The sequence below is a fragment of the Asparagus officinalis genome, chromosome 7, assembly GCF_001876935.1.
Source record: "Asparagus officinalis chromosome 7, Aspof.V1, whole genome shotgun sequence".
Classification (NCBI taxonomy): Eukaryota; Viridiplantae; Streptophyta; class Magnoliopsida; order Asparagales; family Asparagaceae; genus Asparagus; species Asparagus officinalis.
Window position 1 is genome coordinate 151,006,722 of NC_033800.1, and position 20,940 is coordinate 151,027,661.

The following is a 20,940-nucleotide window of genomic DNA, read 5'->3' on the forward strand; positions in this document are numbered from 1 at the left end:
TGATAAATCTAAATATTTGATATGATTATATTATGCTGGATATTTGGTTTATCAATATATTGATAGTTATTATTTTCATTCAAATATATATAATTAACATGTATCTCTATGTGCTTTGAATATTTTGTTTGGAACTAAAAATTATGCTTCATGCTAATTACTTGCTACAACAAAATATTTTGACATTAATCATAAAAACATTAGGCATTTTAAGCAGTTTTGTTATGAGAATATGAGAATTATATTTTCATTCTTTTTAACAGTTTAATATAAAGTCAAACATATATACAACTTAGGTTGTATCATTTCTGGCTACTTACATATTATTACCGTTTTATTTTGTATTATTTTGCTACAGTAATTTTTGTATTTTAGAGAAATCCGTGCATCGCACGGGTTTGAAACTAGTTACTAACAAATAGCCGTCAAACAGCGAAGAAGGTCACTTTAGGAAAACAAATTCACCGGCCGCACCCGAGATGCTAACGCGTTCAGGGTACTTATCCAGTATTGTACTTAGTATAGCAAACATCTTTAGGTCCGCTGATTAGGCAGGACACGTGTCAACCAGCGTTCATGCAAATGGCTATGCAAGGTGTTTCGTGTTTGTAGTGAGCAGTGGATACCCAACGTCACCCGGAAGAAGAAACGCGCCAGTTTTCAACCGTTGAATTCCCGTGTCTCAATGTAGAATTACCTATTTACCCCTACTTCCACTTGCTCCCCTTGTCGTTCTCAAACTTTCCCTTCGGGAGTTAGTTATTTTAATTGACACGGGGAGATTTTGGGAATCTAAATTGTTTCAGATCTCTGCTGCGAATCTGGTTCCAAATTCTTCTCCAGGTAAGCTTTTAATCCTTCAATCCTTTCAAATCATTTGCGTTTTGCTAGATCTTTGTTCAATCAGCTAGAAATCTTCGGCTAAAAAAATAAAAAAAAAGAGGCTTGTAGGGTTGATCGGGCGTAATGGGATTAGTTCTATAAGGCGAACTTTGAATTTCTTTTGTAGTGAGGATATAAATCTTGATCGATCTCTTGCGGTTGAATTTGTAGAGGATGTGAGGTCAAAAGGAAGAATCTTGAGCTAGTTTTATTTCAATTGCTTGATTTTGTCGCTTCAAAACTTGCATTTGTTTCTAAATGAGATTATTTTCTAGACGTGCACTTAATAATTCAATTATTCTGTTTCTTCAATCTCTGATAGTAGGGAATTCTAACACATCTTTCTCCTAACGATCTGCTTGGTGCACGTATCTGCAGGAAAATTGAGCAATTTCACGCACTAACAAAAAATAAATAAATGAAATTTCATCTATTTTGCAGGGAGGATACGAGAATGGGCGACTGTAACTCAGAAACGAACAGGTTACTAAAGGAGTTTTACGTACCAAATTATATACTCGATCCCGAGTCAGAAAGAGAGCCCATTTCTTACACTCCTGGATGCCCTGTCATAGTTTTCATCAACTCCCGGAGTGGAGGCCAGCTCGGAGGTGATTTGCTTGTAACATACCGTCAACTTTTGAATGAGCTCCAGGTAATTGTTACCCTGTAGAAGGAAATTTTGATCATAAATAACTTGCTACTAAAATTATCTGTTTCTGTAGTAAATACGCACGGGCCTCGTATTTATACATCTCTTGTGGTTTTCAGGTTTTCGATTTAAAGGAGGAAGCTCCTGACAAGGTATTGCACAGGCTTTACAGCAATTTGGAAAAACTCAAGTCTGATGGAGATAATCTTGCTGCTGAGATTCAAAAGAGACTTAGACTAATAGTAAGGAACTACTCAAGTTACCTGTGTTGCTCCATTTGTTACTTACTGATTGTTTCAGTCTTCTTTATGTAGCAAGGTTTCATATCTGAGCTTGATTGTATACTTTTTTAGGTTGCAGGAGGTGATGGTACAGCAAGTTGGCTACTTGGAGTAGTTTGCGATCTGAAACTAGCTCACCCTCCCCCTGTTGCAACTGTGCCACTGGGAACTGGAAACAACCTTCCTTTTTCATTTGGTTGGGTATGCAGAGCACAATTGTGAACGTGATTCTCATGCAATCATACACATGGTTATTGTGCCCACTTGTATCAGATAAATAACCATGGTTAATTCACCCTTATGAAGGGATTCATAGTTACTGCCTTGTAATTGTTCATGCCTGCGCTTATGATGCAGGGAAAAAAGAATCCCGGTACTGATCGCCAGTCTGTGAAATCTTTTCTTGAACAAGTGACAAAGGCTACCGAAATGAAGATTGATAGGTAGTTCCTTCTAATATTATTGTCTTTGGCATCGGGTTTATGATGTGCAAGAAGTTACTAAATTCTTTATGTTTTATGTTTCAGTTGGCATATAGTGATGAGGATGAGAATCCCCAAGGAAGGTTCCTGTGATCCGATTGCACCACCGGAACTGCCACATTCGTTGCATGCATTTCAGCGTGTGCCAAATGCAGACTCACTTAATAGGGTAATACAATATGGTTTCCACCATTAAGCATATGTTTTGAAAAAGTGAAAAAGTCAATTTCCTCACAAACATTTGAGGCATTAGAAAATGGCTATTTAATCGGTTGCTATCTCGCTTGCGTTGTCTGTTGTCTCTTTCATTATTATGTTTTGGCTGCCAAAGGTTCCTGCTTTTACTTTAGTACCACGGTTTTGTTGTTGTCACTTGTGCATTGTTCGAGCTTATACCTGCGGTGAATAGTACATACTAGGCTTTTTAATTTTACTCACCGAATCTTCCATATTTTGGTAATTGCTTCCCAAATCACGCGTCCAGTAAGATGTAGACTGATAATTTTATCCCTCTCTGCTATTGCTAGAAAATCAAGTGGAGTTTCTCATTTTTGTTAAGCTAATATTTTAATAACGATTAATTTACCCCTAATTGTACTTACTTACAGCCACCTGCCCACATTAACCTCTCTCTATTTGGCTCTCTCTTCTATCTCAAAACGTTGGGGTTCCGACAACATGCTGAGCTGTGGGCTTTGTGATATTTGCTAACTACATAGTGCTAAGTAATGCATAATTTTGAAGCACGTTTACGAATTGGAAGCATACAATTTTGAACTATGTAACACAGGAATTAAACTTTACTGTTAATTGAATTGCTTGTGTTGCTGATCCACTGTTGATCTCTTCTCAGAATGGTTATTGCACATTTCGTGGGGGATTCTGGAATTATTTCAGTATGGGTAAGAGTTTAATTCTACACCACTTGATTTCTCCAGAACCAAATATCTAAATCTTCTCCATAGATTCTTCTTTGAAATCACAGTTATTACTGTACATACAGTATATTTTATATTAAGATTGCTGTGACATTGTTACAAATCTAAAATTCTAACTGCCTGGAAATGATTTTTGCCTCTGTTCTTCAATCATGTCTAGTGCAATTCTCACGTTTCATGATCCCTTTTAATATTTCTCTATAGTGTTGCGCTACTACTTCCTTTAGGTCAACATGTCCATTGGCAAGATGATGTTCCCCCCCTCCAGCTCCCAGTGGGTGCATGCCAAACCAGTGATTCTTGTGTCTCCCCTTATGTATTGGTTTTGCCTTATTTCATCTAGAATCATTTCAATCTTTCAAATTGCTGCCATCCTCTTCCACGACTATATCTTTAATGGATATTAGAAAATGTCACAATGGACCTTTTCCTTTAGCAATCTGTCGACTTTCTTTTTAATCAAATATCAATTTTTGCTGTCTTGTTTATAACATCTGTCAGAGCACTTGTAACTATTGCCTTGTGCACTACATATTCATTTGAGAACAGTGTTGGATCTTATCTGGACAGTCGCTTTCAAAGTGCATTGGTAGAATTTTGGAGAAAGGAGAAAATTAAACATGTTTAAAGCTATAGAATTTGCATTGCCTATCAGCTTAAGTTACAGACCTGTGAGAAGTTAAATATTTAGCATGTTTTTACAGGAATGGATGCTCAAGTATCATATGCATTTCATTCTGAGAGGAAGCTTCATCCAGAGAAGTTCAAGAATCAGTTGGTTAATCAGGTATTTTCTCTTTCGTTTGTTTAGAACGAAGAATCCCATTAGAAGCTAACCTGTGATATTTCTGCTTTTAATTTTTCTTATAATAAACATATCAAAAATCATGTTAAAGTTAGGTATCACATATAGGTCATTAGTATCAAACAAATTTCTAAAAAGACAGGGCTAATCAACTGTTCTGCCTTTAACAGAGTACCTATGCTAAACTTGGATTGACACAAGGATGGTTTTTACCCTCTCTTCCTCAGACTTCTTCAAGGTCAGTACGACTTTGTTTTTCTGATTCTTTATTTTATAGTTGAATGTGCATGTGCTATGACTTATGTTGATGACTATCACATTTGTTATCCGGGAGTTATTCCAGAGATGTTTGCAAGTTTCTGACTACTATGGATTTCCCTTCCTTGCTGTTATTGTCAACCCTGTATTGCAAACTTTCTTCAAAATGATTAGAGATACCTCCATAAGTCAACTTTCTGTGTCCACTTTAAAAAACTGATTTGCAGATCAAGATGATATTCCTGCATTTCCCTCGAAAGGACGCCAAGAAAAAAATGATGTTTGACTGTGACACAACCACAATCCAGAAGACATTCTCAAGGCACCTATAAAAACAGTCCCACAACGTGTGAAGTTGTAATATAGATCTCAACTCATGAGCTGTTACTGTTTAAGTTTCATGTAAAATCTTCCATCTTAATTTAAATCCATGATCTGAGTATATATACCTGCTCCTGCTGCTAGCTTTTCTAGTAGGCATATTGTTGATTTGTTTCATCCGTATCATCTGGATTATATATATAAAAGAACATGCATGCACGCAGAAATATGGGAATGAGTTAGTAGCTCTGTTGTTATTGTCACTGAGGGATTTCAGATGTTAGCTTCCTCATATGTGCTAAAGTAATTGAAGCAACACCAGTTTTGACAGGGAGAAATAGGATAATATGAAAACAGAACAATAGAGTAACTGAATGATATAAAGATTCTTAAGGGCATCTCTTCAAATTTAATAACCTTGCAAATAAACCTAAGTTGGTTTACTATTTGTAGATGTGCGTAAAAAGGCATTAAGAAAGTCTGGAATCACCATTTAAAGGAGTGGAAAAAAGGAACTTCCTCACTAAACAGGAAATGAGGTGAAATTTCCAGCTTCACCCTCCAAAGAAAAGGCCACATCCGTGGGTCAGAATTTCTTAGGAAATACTATTGTCTCCAAACATATAGGATCTGGTACATGCTGCTAGCTTCCACACCTCCTGGTTTCCAATATTATTGATGAACATGCTTGATGTAAAGTATATTTTAAACTAATTGAGTTTAAGCACAGGAACATCGCTCAGCTTGCAACTATAAAGGTCATGAGAAAACCTGGCTACTGGGAAAAACTCAACATTTCTCACAGGTAAATAATTGTTACGTACGTATTTCGTTTTGAAATGAGCCTGTCCTTTTGGCCTCGCTCTTGTAGCAGCATGTTGTTGATCTCTGTGCGTAACTCCACTATTTAGTTGTCTAAATCTTGTTCAGCTATTAATTAAAAAGGTGCAATTTTGCAGCATCAGGTCAATCATTTGTCTCAACTTACCTAGCTTTTCTGGAGGATTCAATCCGTGGGGAACACCAAGCAAGAGGAAAGCACGAGATGTAGGTCTACCTTTCTCCTCGTCATTTGTTCAATATCATAATTAAAATTCGTTCATGAGATTTTTTCCCCGTTATCTCAAGAAGAAAGAAATTTATTGTGATTTGCTTAACTAACATTTTACAGTAATCTTCGAAGTGAAAAGTGTACTATTTAATTGTGCAGAGAGATTTAACTGCACCATTTGTTGATGATGGACTTATCGAGATTGTGGGCTTTAGAGATGCTTGGCAGGGTTTGCTTCTACTTACTCCTAAAGGACATGGGACTCGTCTTGCACAGGTAAGAAAAGCACTGAGAGTTTTAAAGAATCATATTAGTATCTACACCTTACAGAAAATTAACAGGTCCAGCCTCAAGGAACAGAACTCATATCTTAAATTTTCAACCCTATATGTAGGCACGTGGAGTTCGCTTTGAGTTCCATAAGGGAGCTGCTGAACATACATACATGAGACTTGATGGGGAGCCTTGGAAGCAGCCATTACCTGCAGATGATGATAAGGTCGTGGTTGAGATCTCCCATCTCGGACAAGTGAACATGCTTGCAACCCTTAACTGCAGGTCTAAAAGTATCAATGATCCCTCTTCCCCTTCCTCTGGGCAGCAGGATGAGGATTCGAGCAGTGGAGAGTCAGAAGAGGATACCGAAGCGAAGAGAAAGTTTGGTGCGGCAGACACTTTCAAGCTTCCAACAGCATATGAGTAGTCTTCTTTTCAGTTAATTCCACGTCTTTATTCTATTGTCAACTCTGTAAGCCCATGCCAACCTCCTCCTGAAACTGGACCCCATCAGATCTGTTTGTTGATAACCTTTGTACGTATATATGTGAACCTGCGTTGGGAATGTTTCTGTACAGTACAGGGTTTAATAACAATGAAATAGTATGACAAATTAGATGGTAAATAGAAACCTTTAGAATAACCGCAGTAAATTTGTATGCGTTGTTGAGCAGCACTCTGGGTGACTGTACGCGTTACGAAAAACCAAAGGCACGCGAATGGCTAAAACCAAAGGCACGCGAATTGCTCGGAAGAGGGGCGCTGTATGTTGCGCGTAGCGGAAATTTCGGCAGCACTTCGGTAGCACAACAAGAGAGTCAGGTCGCAATAGGAAATCATGCTTCACAAAGGAAACAAGAACCTTAAGCAAAATATCCCAATCAAGTGAGATATCAGCTATTCCTCTCATCAGTTCTAGGACTGACCTGTCGAGGGAACCTAAAAGCTATTACAAATCACACAAATAGCGATACAACTAATTTTACGTGGTTCGGCAAATTGCCTATGTCCACGGGGCAAGGAGGGGGAGATCTACTATTAGAGGGAGAGATTACAACTAGGGTTTATAATCACTCACAACCTAAACCCTCAAACAAACTCTCAAATCCCTCACAATATCTCTCTACAAAAGGATGCTCAAAACTCTCAAAGTCGACACAGAACGCCTCTGTGTTTTTCTTTTTCTTCGTAGCAAAAAAAAATCACCTCTGTTGTTTGCTTTTGTTCCACAGCCGCACAAAACAACCAAACCTCCTTTGCGCTAAAACCCTAGGAACAATATTTGTTCCTTTATATAACCGGAGAATCGTGCGAGCTTGTGGCCAAAACGAACTTGGCCCCCCACGTTCATGCGTTTCTTCATAGCCTCGTTCACGCGTTCAAAAACCATTTGAGTGGGTGGGCCCCACGTTCCTAGCCTTTCATTGGTGCTTTGCTGCTTCGCATCATGCACGTGGTGGTCCCCACGTGTTTCCCAACAATTCTCCACCTCGGCGAAATTTTCCCAAAACCGAGCCGACACCAAAGCAACCAAATGTCCCACTTGTTGTGTCCAGTACGCCGTGAAATAATTCACAACAACGGACTTAATCCATAACAAGTCGGGAATCCGAATGAGAGTCCAAACAATCTCACCCCTATCAAAATCAACTAATCCAAACCGGCTGCATCTGTCACGACCCCAATTTCCGAACCTCAAAGGAATATTAGAGCCGGACTAAACCTGTGAAAAGTCCTCCAAAATATACATTCATTAAAAGAACACTAGAACAAATCTCTTCATTGAACTAAAACCAACAACAAATATTCTCTATAATCCCAAAACTCAACTAAGCCGATTAACTTGATAAAAAATAAATATTCCTCAACTCCAAATAAATCTCAACCTAAAGAAAGAATCTCATTATTACAAACTCTCAATTCATCATCTAAACATTAAAGACTTTATTTAACCTTCGCCTAGAAGACAATAACAATCTCGAATTATTCTTTGCTTCGTTCTAAGAATTTGACAATCCTCAATTCCACCTAATCCCGAGTCTCTGAAAAGAATAGAAATAACACAATGAGTTCACAACTCAATAAGTGGATAAATTCATACATTAAACACTGGTTTTGCAAAACTAAAATAAAGTTACTGGGAAAACAAATTACTAAAATAGTAAAAATTCATAATGCAACATTTTAAAATATATATATAAATGCAATGGAAATAAGCAGGTCACGTCTCAATGCGGTCAACACTTCGATACTCCGGTTGACTTGGCAAACCCCACTATTATAAAGCCCGTGGTAGGGACGGTGAGACCCAAACTTGGGCTCTTAGCGCTAAAATAGAAACCTCATAGAGGCACATTGAGCCTTGTTTTAATAACTTGCTTATATCCGACATATACCGGTATATTGACCTGAGATGCATATGCTTTAACAATAAACAAAGTTCGTAAAGCTAATCACATTATACAAAAATGCCAAAGGCCAACCAATAGTGAAATAAATCAAACACATATGCATCTCAACCTACCACTATATGAAAATCATAAAAAATTGATAAAGAAAATAAGCATAGGCTTATACCAAAATATCCATGAGCATCACAAAATCAAACCAATCAACAAATAGTATCGAGCAAACCATAACAAAGGATATATTCCACCAGAACAAACTTACACATAGTTAATATATTTTTATATGAAAAATACGCAGCGAATAATGTACAAATTCACAACACTTACACAAATCCGAAAGACTATCGGAATACAATCACGACGCCTCCTCGAAATCACTTGGAACTCCTACATAAATATACAAATAACCATCAAAATTAACGTATAATTAAGACCCGAATACCTATTAAAATAATCTTAGGATATTATCATACACCATTTAATTAACTATAAAAATCAATCTACATACCCTACTGTACCCTATACTACAGTTAAACATTGTATACATAACAAATTTTTTTTTTCATGAATCCATATACTTATATGCTACGAATCATAATATAATGCATGAAGATAATAAAAGTAAGAGTAGTAATAATCTCTTGTGTCAGCCATGCCATGGATTGAAAATATCAGGAGAGAAAAGTTAAAATAAATAAATAATTTATACCTTGATTAATATATCTCTATTTTTCTTAAAAGCTTCGCATGGCTGAAAAAGTCAAAACAAGGCTTCCTCCTCTCTTTTTTTTTGTGTGCGCGGAAGAACAGAGACAGCAAGACTGTGACGGATTTTTTTTTTTTTTTTTTTTTTTTTTTTTTTTTTTTTTATTTTTTTTTTATTTATTTTTTTTTTTTTTTTGTGAGAGCGTGCGGGCGAAAAGTGAGAGAAGGAAGGAAAGCGCTGACGGGGAAAGAAGGGTAGGGTTTGGGTATTTATAAAGGTCCCTTTTTGCTATTATAACCCTCTAACTAATTTTACATAAAAGCCCATATACTTTTCCTTATATATATCTATCTTAAAACTTAGAATTATTACAGCATCAAACATGACTGTCTACGTATCCTCTTGCCCAAGGAATCAAGCCGAACGTAGTTCACCCAAATGGCCGTCAACGGCCTCAACAATCACTAATGTGCAACAAGTTTCGACAATGATCAAACTTGTTGCTCGGAACCACCTTAGTGAGCATATCCGTCGGATTATCCTTCGTGTGGACTTTCACAATCTCCACATCGCCATCCTCAAGAACATCTCGAATGAAGTGATAACGAACGTCAATATGCTTCGTCCTCGTATGAAAAACATGATTCTTCGCCAAATAGATAGCACTCATGCTATCACAATAAATAGTGACGGACCTCTGCGATATACCAAGTTCCTCCAAAAGTCCTCGAAGCCAAATAGCCTCCTTCACAGCCTCCGTAAATGGCATATACTCTGCTTTCATCGTAGACAAAGACACCGTCGACTGTAAGGTGCATCTCCAACACACCGGTGCACGGGTCAAAGTGAATATATACCCCATCGTAGACCGGCGTTTATCCAAATCCCCGGCATAATCCGAATCAACATAACCAATGCATAGATGCCCACCTGTAGTGTCCCGCTCATAAACTAAACCAACATTGAGCGTACCTCGAATGTACCTCAAAATCCATCTCACGACGTCCTAATGACCTACTCCTGGATCGTGCATGTATCTCGAAACCATGCTCACCGCCTATGACAAATCTGGCCTCGTACATACCATCGCATACATCAAGCTCCCAACTACGCTCGCATATGGAGTCTTCGACATCAACTCACGATCTTCAACTGACTTCAGTGAAAGACCAGCTGAAAGCTTCAAATAGGCTCCCAATGGTACACTAACTGGCTTCGTATCCATGCTAACATGGAATCGCTGTAGAACCTTCTTTAAATAAGCCACCTGTGTCAAACAAATTTTGCCCTTCTTCTTGTCTCTGTCGATCTCCATTCCTAAAATGCGCTTCGCCTCGCCCAAGTCCTTCATCTCAAACTCATTTGAAAGCTGAACTTTCAACTCATCTATAGCCGACCTGGAAATAGAGGCAACCAACATATCATCGACATAAAGTAACAAATAGATGTACGCACATCCTTTCAACTTGCGAAAATATACACAAGGATCAAACTGGCTCCGAGTATATGAATGACCAATCATAAAACCATTGAATCGCCTATATCACTGTCGAGGAGACTGTTTCAAACCGTATAGAAATTTCTTTAATCTGCAAACCAATTTTTCTTTCCATGCAGCTCGGAATCCTAATGGCAGAGTCATATATATTTCTTTATCAAGATCACCATGAAGAAATGTCGTCTTCGCATCCAACTGATCTAACTTCAAACCATACTGTGTCACCAAAGCTAGCAAAATCCGAATCGAAGAATGCTTCACCACCGGAGAGAAAACCTCATTATAGTCAATACCTTCCTCCTGTGCATAGCCCTTCGTAATCAATCTAGCTTTGAACCTCAATGGAGTGCTCTCAATGCCCTCCTTCTTCGTGTATACCCACTTGCAACCAAAGCTTTGAACCTCAATGGAGTGCTCTCAATGCCCTCCTTCTTCGTGTATACCCACTTGCAACCAATTGCTTTCCACCCTTTTGGAAGCTCAACAAGATCCTATGTATCGTTCTTATGAAGAGATTCCATCTCCTCCTGTATAGCCACCTGCCACGAGTCAGCCGCCAAACTCTACTCAGCCTCTCTGAATGTAGTAGGCACCAACTCATCGATACTCTCCACCGGAAGTGCATACATAACTGTGTCGGCATACCATGCTGGCATTGTATGTTTCTCTTCTGTCTCCGAACCGTAATCGAATCCTAAACCTGAGCCGTTGGTCCCTGATCCTGCACATCAGTACTCGTATCCCCTATGTCAACGTCATGCTCGCCTGGTGTCATCTCAGCCGGCACTCTAATGGATACCGTACCATCTGGATAATGTGGAGCTGCATCGATCTCTACCAACTGGGATATCTCCTCCGTCGGGTCACTCTCCACCTGATGAGAGATGAGATGCTTCAAGATAGAAGCCTCATCAAACGTGGCGTCCCTACTCAGCACAATCTTCTTATCAACTGGATCCCAAAGCTTGTATCCCTTGACATCACGCTTGAATCCTACAAATATAGCCTTCCTATCTTGATGTTCTAATTTATCTGTTCTCACATAATAAAATACAGGGCACCCGAATACCTTGAGCTGATCATAGTCGTGTGCTGGCTCTCCCGACCACTTCTCCATAGGGATTTCCCCCTCAATCGCAGATGAAGACAACCTATTAATGAGGTAGCTCGCATATGTAAGTTCTAATCTCTTCTTCCAGTCTGTAGTTCTAATCTCTTCTTCCACTCCACAAACAAATCTAGGACTTCATTCTTATGCTTCATGGTGTACACTTAACAATGCCTAGAATAGTCATCAACAAACGTGACGAACAAATGTCGACCACCAAATGATGTAGTCTTGGTAGGACCCCAAACATCTATGTGTACGTAGTCCAAGATGCCCCTCGTCTTATAAATGGTCGTCCCGAACTTCACATTCGTCTTATTGCCAAGAACACAGTGCTCACAGAATTCTACTTTACCACTCTTGGCTCCCTTCAATAGCCCCTACTTGCACAAAACTTACAGTGACTTCTCTTCTGTGTGCCCCAACCTATAATGCCAAAGTCTGCTCATGTCTGCTTCTGAAATAGCTGAAGCAACCTGGCCAATCTCGATGCTTCCCTTCAGATAATACAAATTCCTATTGCGGACTCCCTTCATCACCACCAATGATCTCTTAGTAACCTTCGCTACAGTGTTTTCGAAAGTCACATTGAATCCCTTCACCTCCAAAGCTCCAACTGAGATAAGATTTTTCTTTAGTTGAGGAACAAATCTCACCTCATTCAACTTACGGACTACTCCATCGTGCATCCTAATCCACACGGTACCTATCCCACAAACGCCACAAGATTGATCATTTTCCATAACAACAATACCCCCGTCGACTTTCTCCAAAGATGCAAACCAGTCTCGCCTAGGGGTCACATGATAAGTAGTACCGGAATCAAGCATCCAATCTGATGCATCCACATGGTTCACCTCCGGAGTAATCAATAGAGAAAAGCACGAATCATCGGAATCATCGCCTTTCGCAACGTTCACCTCATTGGCCTTCGGACCCTTTTTATTGCTATTCTTTTTCTCCTTGAGCTTCGGGCAGTCTCTCTTCCAATATCTCTGCTCATTGCAGAATACACATTGGTTCTTTGCTAATTGGCAGTGGTTTCCTGACTTTGACCTCCCTCCATTACCACCTTTCGGATATGGGCTTCTACCTCTCGTCGACAAGGCCTTTCCTGAAGTACTAGCGCGGGAAGTCTCCTTATCCTTCCTCCTCAAATCGTAGTTCGTCAAAGCGTTAGTCACTTCACTATAGCTGATAGAAGATCTTCCGTTCAACAAAGTGAGCACGAAGGTATTATACTCTTCATCCGGTAAGGAGCCCAATAAGATAATAGCCTTATACTCATCCGAAATCTTCTCATCAATATTTGTCAAGTCCGACAACAACTTAGTATAGTTGTTCACATGCGCTGCTAGTGAGGTTCCTTTGGACATCTGAAATCTGAAGAGTCTTCGCAGCAAGTGCAACCTGTTCTCAACACTATTCGTAAGATACTTGTTGTTGAGAATTTCCCACATCTTCATTGCAGGCGTCACCCCAATCATATCATATTTCAGTTCTTGTTTCAAACAGGACCTGATCACCCCCACACGTGTTCCTATTCATCTTCTCCCATATCGCCTCATCATATTTAAGTGGCCTCTCGTGGACCATGATGGTCTCTTCCAAATTCTGAGTATTGAGCGCATCTTGTACGTCGCTCATCCACAAACCAAAGTTGATTTTACCGTCATACTTCACCACACTAATCTTAGTGTTCTGAAAACTAACTTGTATTATACTCGCCATCGACTTGCTGCTTTCACCTTCTTCTCTCATTGCAAACTAACTCCAAATTGTAGAGAAAGAACAAATTTAATAGAAATTAGGAATCACTAAACTGAACCCTAGATTGGATTCCAAATAGATCTCCTGTCTACACGAGGAAAGTGAAATCTCCAATGGCAACTCCTAATGCTATCTCCACCGAAGCCTAGAACTCTAAGAACCAAGCTTCCAACTGAATCTTCCTCCACCTAATCCAAAACACCCTAGATATGAAATATGGTCTCTGATACCACTTGTTGCGCGTAGCGAAAATTTCAGCAGCACTTTGGCAGCACAACAAGAGAGTCAGGCCAAAATAGGAAATCCTGCTTCACAAAGGAAACAAGAACCTTAAACAAAATATCTCAACCAAGTGAGATATCAGCTCTTCCTCTCATCATTCACAAAGGAAACAAGAACCTTAAACAAAATATCTCAACCAAGTGAGATATCAGCTCTTCCTCTCATCAGTTCTAGGACTGACCTGTCGAGGGATATCAGCTCTTCCTCTCATCAGTTCTAGGACTGACCTGTCGAGGGAACCTAAAAGCTATTACAAATCACATAAATAGCGATACAACCAATTTTACGTGGTTCGACAAATTGCCTACGTTCACGGGGCAAGGAGAGGGAGATCTACTATTAGAGGGAGAGATTACAACTAGGGTTTAGAATCACTCACAACCTAAACCCTCAAACAAACTCTTAAATTCCTCACAATATTTCTCTACAAAAGGATGCTCAAAACTCTCAAAGTCGGCACGGAATGCCTCTGTGTTTTTCTTTTTCTTCGCAGCCAAAAAAAATCACCTCTGCTGTTTGCTTCTTTTCCGCAGCCGCACAAAAAAACCAAACCTCCTTTGCGCTAAAACCCTAGGAATAATATTTGTTCCTTTATATAACCGGAGAATCCTGCGTGCTTGTGGCCAAAACGAACTTGGGCCCCCACGTTCACGCGTTTCTTCGTGGCCTCGTTCACGCGTTCAAAAACCACTTGAGTGGGTGGGCCCCACGTTCTTAGCCTTTCACGGTGCTTTGCTGCTCCGCATCATGCACGTGGTGGTCCCCACGTGCTTCCCAACACTGTACACGTTCAGAGTATCATTTCCTATTTGATCCCTTTGAATTCCATATTTGAAGTTGCGATCAGATCTATTCATTAAACAGAATCTATTCGATACATTTCTTTTGTACACATAAGTGCTATATTGGATTTGAATCGGATTTCGGATTGATTTATATTCATTTCCTGCCTCCATGATGTTGTTGCTAGCAAATACCATTGTTTTTAGTTTTTGATCTTCCAAATCATTCCCGCAGTGGATCCGGACCGGTTTTTTTCTGATCATTCGATAAAAAGATTCATTCTCCTCATAAAAAATAGGAGGTAGAACCAATAAAGGTTTCTTTTTCGATTCATCTCTAGAGTTGAATACCTCATTCAAGAATTTTTTTATCCAACCCGTAGGAATCAATAGAAAAGTCATATCCCCTATGATACGCTAGATCCGGCTTAGTTATTGATAGAGTGAATAGATCTGCGATTTCTTGAAATCTCTCTTCTGATTCAAACTCGTAGTGTAACTTGTATCCCCCTTTGTTCCAGTCATGGAAAAGATGAAATAAATCCAAAAATGGATTTTTGTTCAAGAATGAAATCTCATTGGATCTGTCCATATATGATTCATCCTTCAGAACCATATCGCATCCTGGATATGATGAAATAAGATGAATTGAGATGGTATTTTCTAAATACGTAATTATCTTGAATACATAAACCATTTCCTTATTTTTAGCTCGCCTCCCTGGGAGGGACACCCAGAGATTTTCTGGTGTGTGCATCACTGCAGAAGATATGCGAGACGGACCGATTGCGAAGAATCTGAGCGCATCAATATCCTTCAAAATATATCCTCAAACTTTTTTCCTTCTGGGTCGTGGTGAGAAATCTAATGAGGAGCTTTGCATTTTGACCACGTGGGTCCACTTTTCCAGCTTCCTCGGATCGCTTCTAAAGAGAACGAAAAGCCATCAGACGGTGTATCATAAAGCGTCTAGATGTGAGGGTCCGAGCAGGAATCGAGCTGCTGCGAATAATATCCCACTAACGATATTATTGGCTCGATTAGAAAAGGCTAATAACCAGGTTCTCAGTCAAAAGGACCCCATTGTTGGGATCCGCGTCGAGGAACCAAACCAAATGCCGTTCGAGAAGGCAAAACCAATCAATCAACGTACAAACACAAAAACACCAATTTTAACGTGGTTTGGCAATTGCCTATGTCTACGGGGCAAGAAGGGGATATGGTTTTTTACTAATAGAAAATAAGAGTACAAATTGAGATTAAAAATCACTCGAAGGAACAAACTATTCTCACCACAAAGCTCTTAATCTCTCCAAATAAACCCTAAACAAATAGCTCAGAAAATATCTCTTTTCTGTGCTCCAAATATCCCAAACTTAAGCCTTAAGAAACCATAGAACGTGTATTGGTATTTATATCAAACACCAAAACCCAATAAGAATAGGAAACTCAAACTGGGCCTGACCCGTTACGTGGTCGACCGTCACGGTTGACCGCGCCAAACGACAGAACCTAAAAAATGCTTACAGGGTCTGGCAGTCGATCGCGGCAAACGACAGAGCCCAAAAATCAACTACAGGGTCTCGCATCGACCGTGGCGATCGACCGCGTCAAATCCAGACACAATCCATGAGCCTGTGCACGTTTGCGGTCGACCGGCCTTGCACCGCGGTCGACCGCGCAGCTCCCAAACTGACTCCTACATCCCAAAACCTGTTTTCACCAAATTTCTTTGCGGTTTCTTCAACCATGCCACACCACGCCACAACGCGGTCGACATTGCATTGGAGTATATCTAATTTGCTTTGAAAGAAAAAGCGGGAGGGATTACGCTCGCTCGCTCGCTGTGAGTCATGCCTACGCCTTGTGTCACGGGCTGATTCTTTCACCACAAACCTCACTCGAACCCGTGCGGCACTTAGTTACTCTTTCTCTCACTAGAATGGCTAAGTCAGCCTAATCCCTCAAACACTCACTCAAGAGAAGGGAAGAGAACACTCAAGAGTGGAAGTGGAAGCTCTTATTGCTTTATTGCTTAGCAACTCTTGCTTGATACAAATGAGATGCCTTAGCCCCTATTTATAGGTAATGCTAGCTTACAATGGATGGCTATGATTAGCCTTCTAGATTGTTCTTACAATCAATGGTTAAGATTGAGTCTCTAGACTCTTCTCCTAAAATATCTCCCTAGATATTTACATGGGACTTTCTAGAAGCTTTTACAAGGGTCCTTAGAAATTTTAATGAGACTTCCTAGAAGCTTCTAGAAACAATATATTTATCATACCTTTATTATCCAAGAAAACTCTAGAAAACCCTAGGATCTTCATGGACCCAACCATGAATAAGTGAGTCCAAATGCACCCAATTGAGCCAAAAATGGGGCGGTTCGTGACATTCTCCCCCACCTATCCAAGCGATGCCCTCATCGCTTAGTCTTCTCCTGGCGAAACTTCTTGATCAAGTCTTCAAACTACCACAAGGATCGCGCTGGTTCCTAACTGTTCTCACTGTCGGGTAAGCCTTTCCACTTCACAAAGTACTCTAACCTTGGGTGGTTGTTGGCTTCACGAACCGTCCTATCCGCAAGAATTTCTTCGGCCTCCTTGTCGAACTCCATACGAATCCCTGTTGGCGCTTGACTAGACTTTCCTCTATCTGGATCTTCTGTATCTTGATGATATGGCTTTAACATGCTCACATGGAAGACCGGATGATACTTCACAGTTGGGGGAAGCTTTACCCTGTAAGCCGCGTTCCCCACTCTTTTCTCGATTGGAAATGGGCCCTCATACTTGCGTATCAAGCTCTTGTGTAGCCCTTTATGTCGATCCAATGTAGAAAGCTTGACAAGGACCAAGTCTCCAACTTGATACTCCATATGCCTTCGCTTCTTGTCGGCCCATTTCTTCATCTTCTTTGCCGCCTTGTTCAAGCACGAGCGTGCCAATTCGTTCTGATCTTGCCACCCCTTGGCAAATCGGTAAGCGGCTGGGCTATTTCCCTTATAACCTGTAGCAATAGCGTTTGGAGTGAGTGGTTGCTGACCTGTGATGATCTCGAATGGGCTCCTCCCGGTAGACTCACTCCTTTGCAAATTGTAGGAGAATTGGGCTATGTCCAGTAGCTTCGCCCAATCCTGCTGGTTGGCACTCACATAGTGTCTCAAGTATACCTCCAACAAGGCATTTACCCGCTCCGTCTAGCCATCTGTCTGAGGGTGAAAGCTAATGGAGAAGTTTAGATCTGACCCCATGAGTTTGAAGAGTTCTGTCCAGAACCTTCCTGTGAAGCGACCATCCCGATCGCTTACGATGGACTTTGGTAGCCCCCAATACTTCACCACATGCTTCAGAAATAGTGGTGCCGCTACCTCGGCTGGACACTTGGCTTGGGCTAGAATGAAAATACCATATTTAGAGAACCGGTCAACCACCACCATAAGAATACTGCATCCATCTGACTTGGGTAGACCCATGATGAAGTCCATGGAAATGCTTTCCCAAGGTCTCTCCGGAATAGGTAATGGTTCTAACAATCCGGCCGGCATTCTCTGCTCTGTCTTTTCTTGTTGGCACACAAGACAAGTCTTCACGTAGGCCTCAACATCATCCCTTATGCGAGGCTAATAATACTCTTGTTGGCACACAAGACAAGTCTTCACGTAGGCCTCAACATCATCCCTTATGCGAGGCTAATAATACGTCTCTTCTACAAGAGCTAGAGTTCTGTGCACACCTGGATGTCTCGCCCATTGAGAGTCATGACATTCTTTAAGGATCTCCCACCTTAGATTCCCGAACAATGGCACGTACACCCGTCTACCTTTGGTATAAAGCAGGTCTCCTTCTAGCCAGAACCTTCGAGTTTTGCCTTCTTTTGCGTAGTCCACCATGTTCTTGGCTGTAGGTTCATGAGACAAACCTTCCTTAATACGATCAAGTAAGGTGCTCCAAGGATGACTTATCATAGCAGCAAGTTCTATCTTCTGGCTTAACGCATCTGCCACTAAGTTGATTTTTCCCGGTTTGTACTCGAGCACATAGTCAAACTCTGCCAAGAAATCCTGCCATCATGCCTGCTTAGGAGATAACTTCTTCTGAGTCTGGAAATAGCTGGTGGCCACATTGTCTGTCTTTACTACGAATTTGGACCCAAGTAGGTAATGCCTCCAAACTCTGAGACAGTGGACCACGACCGTCATTTCCTTCTCTTGAACGGTGTACCGTCTCTCGGTGTCGTTTAACTTTCGACTCTCGTAGGCCACGAGGTGTCCTTCTTGCATCAACACCCCTCCAATTGCGAAGTCACTCGCATCAGTGTGCACTTCATAGGGCTTGCTAAAGTTGGGAAGAGCGAGAACTGGTTCCTCCGTCACAGCTCTCTTTAAAGCTTCGAATGCCCTCTGGCATTTTGAACTCCAATCCCATGCCTGATTTTTCTTTAGCAAGTCTGTCAGTGGAGCCGCCAATGCTGAGTAGCTCTTTATGAATCTTCGGTAGTAGTTCACCAAGCCTAGAAATGATCGCAGCTTTGTCACCTTGGTAGGAGGCTCCCACTCTAGTATGGCTCGCACCTTAGCTTGATCCATGCGAATTTTGCCTCCTCCAATAATGTGGCCTAAGAAGACGACCTCCTCCTGTGCGAACGAGCCCTTTTCTCTCTTCACATAGAGTTCATTACTTCTAAGCGCCTGGAATACCTACCTCAAGTGTTCCACATGCGCGTCCATGGTTTGGCTATAAATCATAATGTCGTCCAAGTAGACCACCACGAAATGGTCTAGGAAAGGCTCCAACACTTTGTTCATCATGGTGCAGAATGTAGCTGGAGCATTGGTGAGACCGAACGGCATAACTAGGAATTCATAAGAGCCGTACCTGGTTACACATGTCGTCTTTGGTTCATCTCCTTCAGCAATCCGTACTTGATAGTATCCCGAGCGCAAGTCAAGCTTAGTGAAGTACCTTGCCTGCCCTAATCTGTCGAATAAGTCCTCAATCAGAGGAATGGGATACTTGTTCTTCACTGTGATCTTGTTTAAAGCCCGATAGTCGATGCATAGCCGCAATGACCCATCATGCTTCTTCTGGAACAATACAGAGGCACCATATGGAGCCTTAGACGGACGAATGTATCCGGCATCTAGCAACTCCTTTAGTTGTTTTCGAAGTTCCTCCAACTCCGGTGGTGCCATGCGATAAGGTCCCATGGCTGGGGGATGAGCTCCTGACTCGAGCTCGATCTTATGATCCACCTCTCTCCTAGGTGGGAGCTTACTTGGTAGCTTCGCGAGCATGATGTCGTGGTAGTCCTCCAAGACACTTCGGATTTTCTCGGGCACGTCTTCTCCCTGGTGTGAGTCTTCCTCCACCTTGACTGTAGTAATAAAAGTTGGCTCATGTCGACGAACGCCCTTGGACACTTGTAAGGCCGAGAGCATTTTAGAAGTCACACTCTCGCGCTTGACCAGAACTGTGCACGCCTTGCCCTCTAGGATGCATATTGTGTTGGTGTATGGAACCAACACGGCCTTCACCTTGTCGAAAAATTCCAAGCCAAGTACTACGTCAAAGTCGTCCATGGTCACGACCGTCAAGTCTTCTTGGCCGCACCATTCTCCGATGCTTACATCTACCTTCTGAGCCATACCAACAATGGGAGTGGGACTTGAATTGATAGCTTTGATGACACCCCCTCCCTTGGTGATCTTAAGATTCAACCTAGTAGCAACATCATGAGAAACCAAAAGATGAGAAGCACCAGTATCTAGAAGGGCCTTGAAGGTTTTACCGGAAATGGTTGTCTCAATGAACATCGCCCCCCAAGGTCTTGTATCCACTTTTGCCTTGATTGCATTGAGGAGATGAAGGGAATTGATTCGGGTCTCCTAATTTTGCTTCTCCTCTTCCTTCTGAACTAGGGCCGCAAGATTGGCCCTCTTGGGACAGTCCATAGCCTTATGTGGACCGCTGCAGAAGTAGCATGCCAACTTCTTTGAATGGTCACCTCCTTTAGGGTTATCATAGGATTTACCCTTCTCGGACGTTGACTTAGGTGGGAACTCTTTGGATGGCTTATCCTTCTCTCCCCCACCTTTAGTAAGCATACCCTTTTTATCCTTTGGCTTGGACGGGTTGTTCACCTTCTTGAACTCGATCAGTGACTCAACTACTTGCATTGCTTGGGCCAAAGTCTGAACGCCACGCCTTTGTAACTCCATCTTGGCCCATCCTGCGAGGCCATCCATGAACGAGAATAGAGAGTCCTTCTCGCCCATGTCCGGGATCTCCAGCAGCAACTCTGAAAATTCTTTCACATAATCACGAATTGAACCTTTTTGAGTAAGGCGACGGAGTTTACCTCGTGCCTCATCCTCAGCATTCTCCGGGTAGAATTGCCGCTTTAGATCTGCCTTGAATTCTTCCCAAGTAGTAATG

The 20,940-nt window shown here is 41.3% G+C and overlaps 1 protein-coding gene and 1 long non-coding RNA gene across 3 annotated transcripts; one reads left to right on the forward strand and one right to left on the reverse strand.

The window, feature by feature from the left end:
- Positions 737-6,571, forward strand: LOC109849197 (diacylglycerol kinase 5-like). 2 transcript variants are annotated; one of them, XM_020419008.1, is made up of 13 exons: positions 737-843; positions 1,324-1,537; positions 1,654-1,776; positions 1,888-2,016; positions 2,173-2,258; positions 2,343-2,466; positions 3,151-3,199; positions 3,940-4,022; positions 4,211-4,278; positions 5,350-5,424; positions 5,579-5,666; positions 5,830-5,946; positions 6,065-6,571. In XM_020419008.1, exons 2-13 carry the CDS (start codon positions 1,337-1,339, stop codon positions 6,371-6,373), a joined length of 1,452 nt encoding a protein of 483 aa, XP_020274597.1. In that variant the 5' UTR covers positions 737-843; positions 1,324-1,336; the 3' UTR covers positions 6,374-6,571. The 2 variants fall into 2 exon arrangements, with proteins under 2 accessions (XP_020274597.1, XP_020274598.1); XM_020419009.1 differs by lacking the exon at positions 737-843 and adding an exon at positions 892-1,063.
- Positions 7,665-9,214, reverse strand: LOC109849171. Its single transcript, XR_002249015.1, has 3 exons — positions 9,064-9,214; positions 8,682-8,741; positions 7,665-7,988 (listed from the first exon to the last, which is right to left on the reverse strand). It is a non-coding gene; the product is annotated as an uncharacterized LOC109849171 (long non-coding RNA).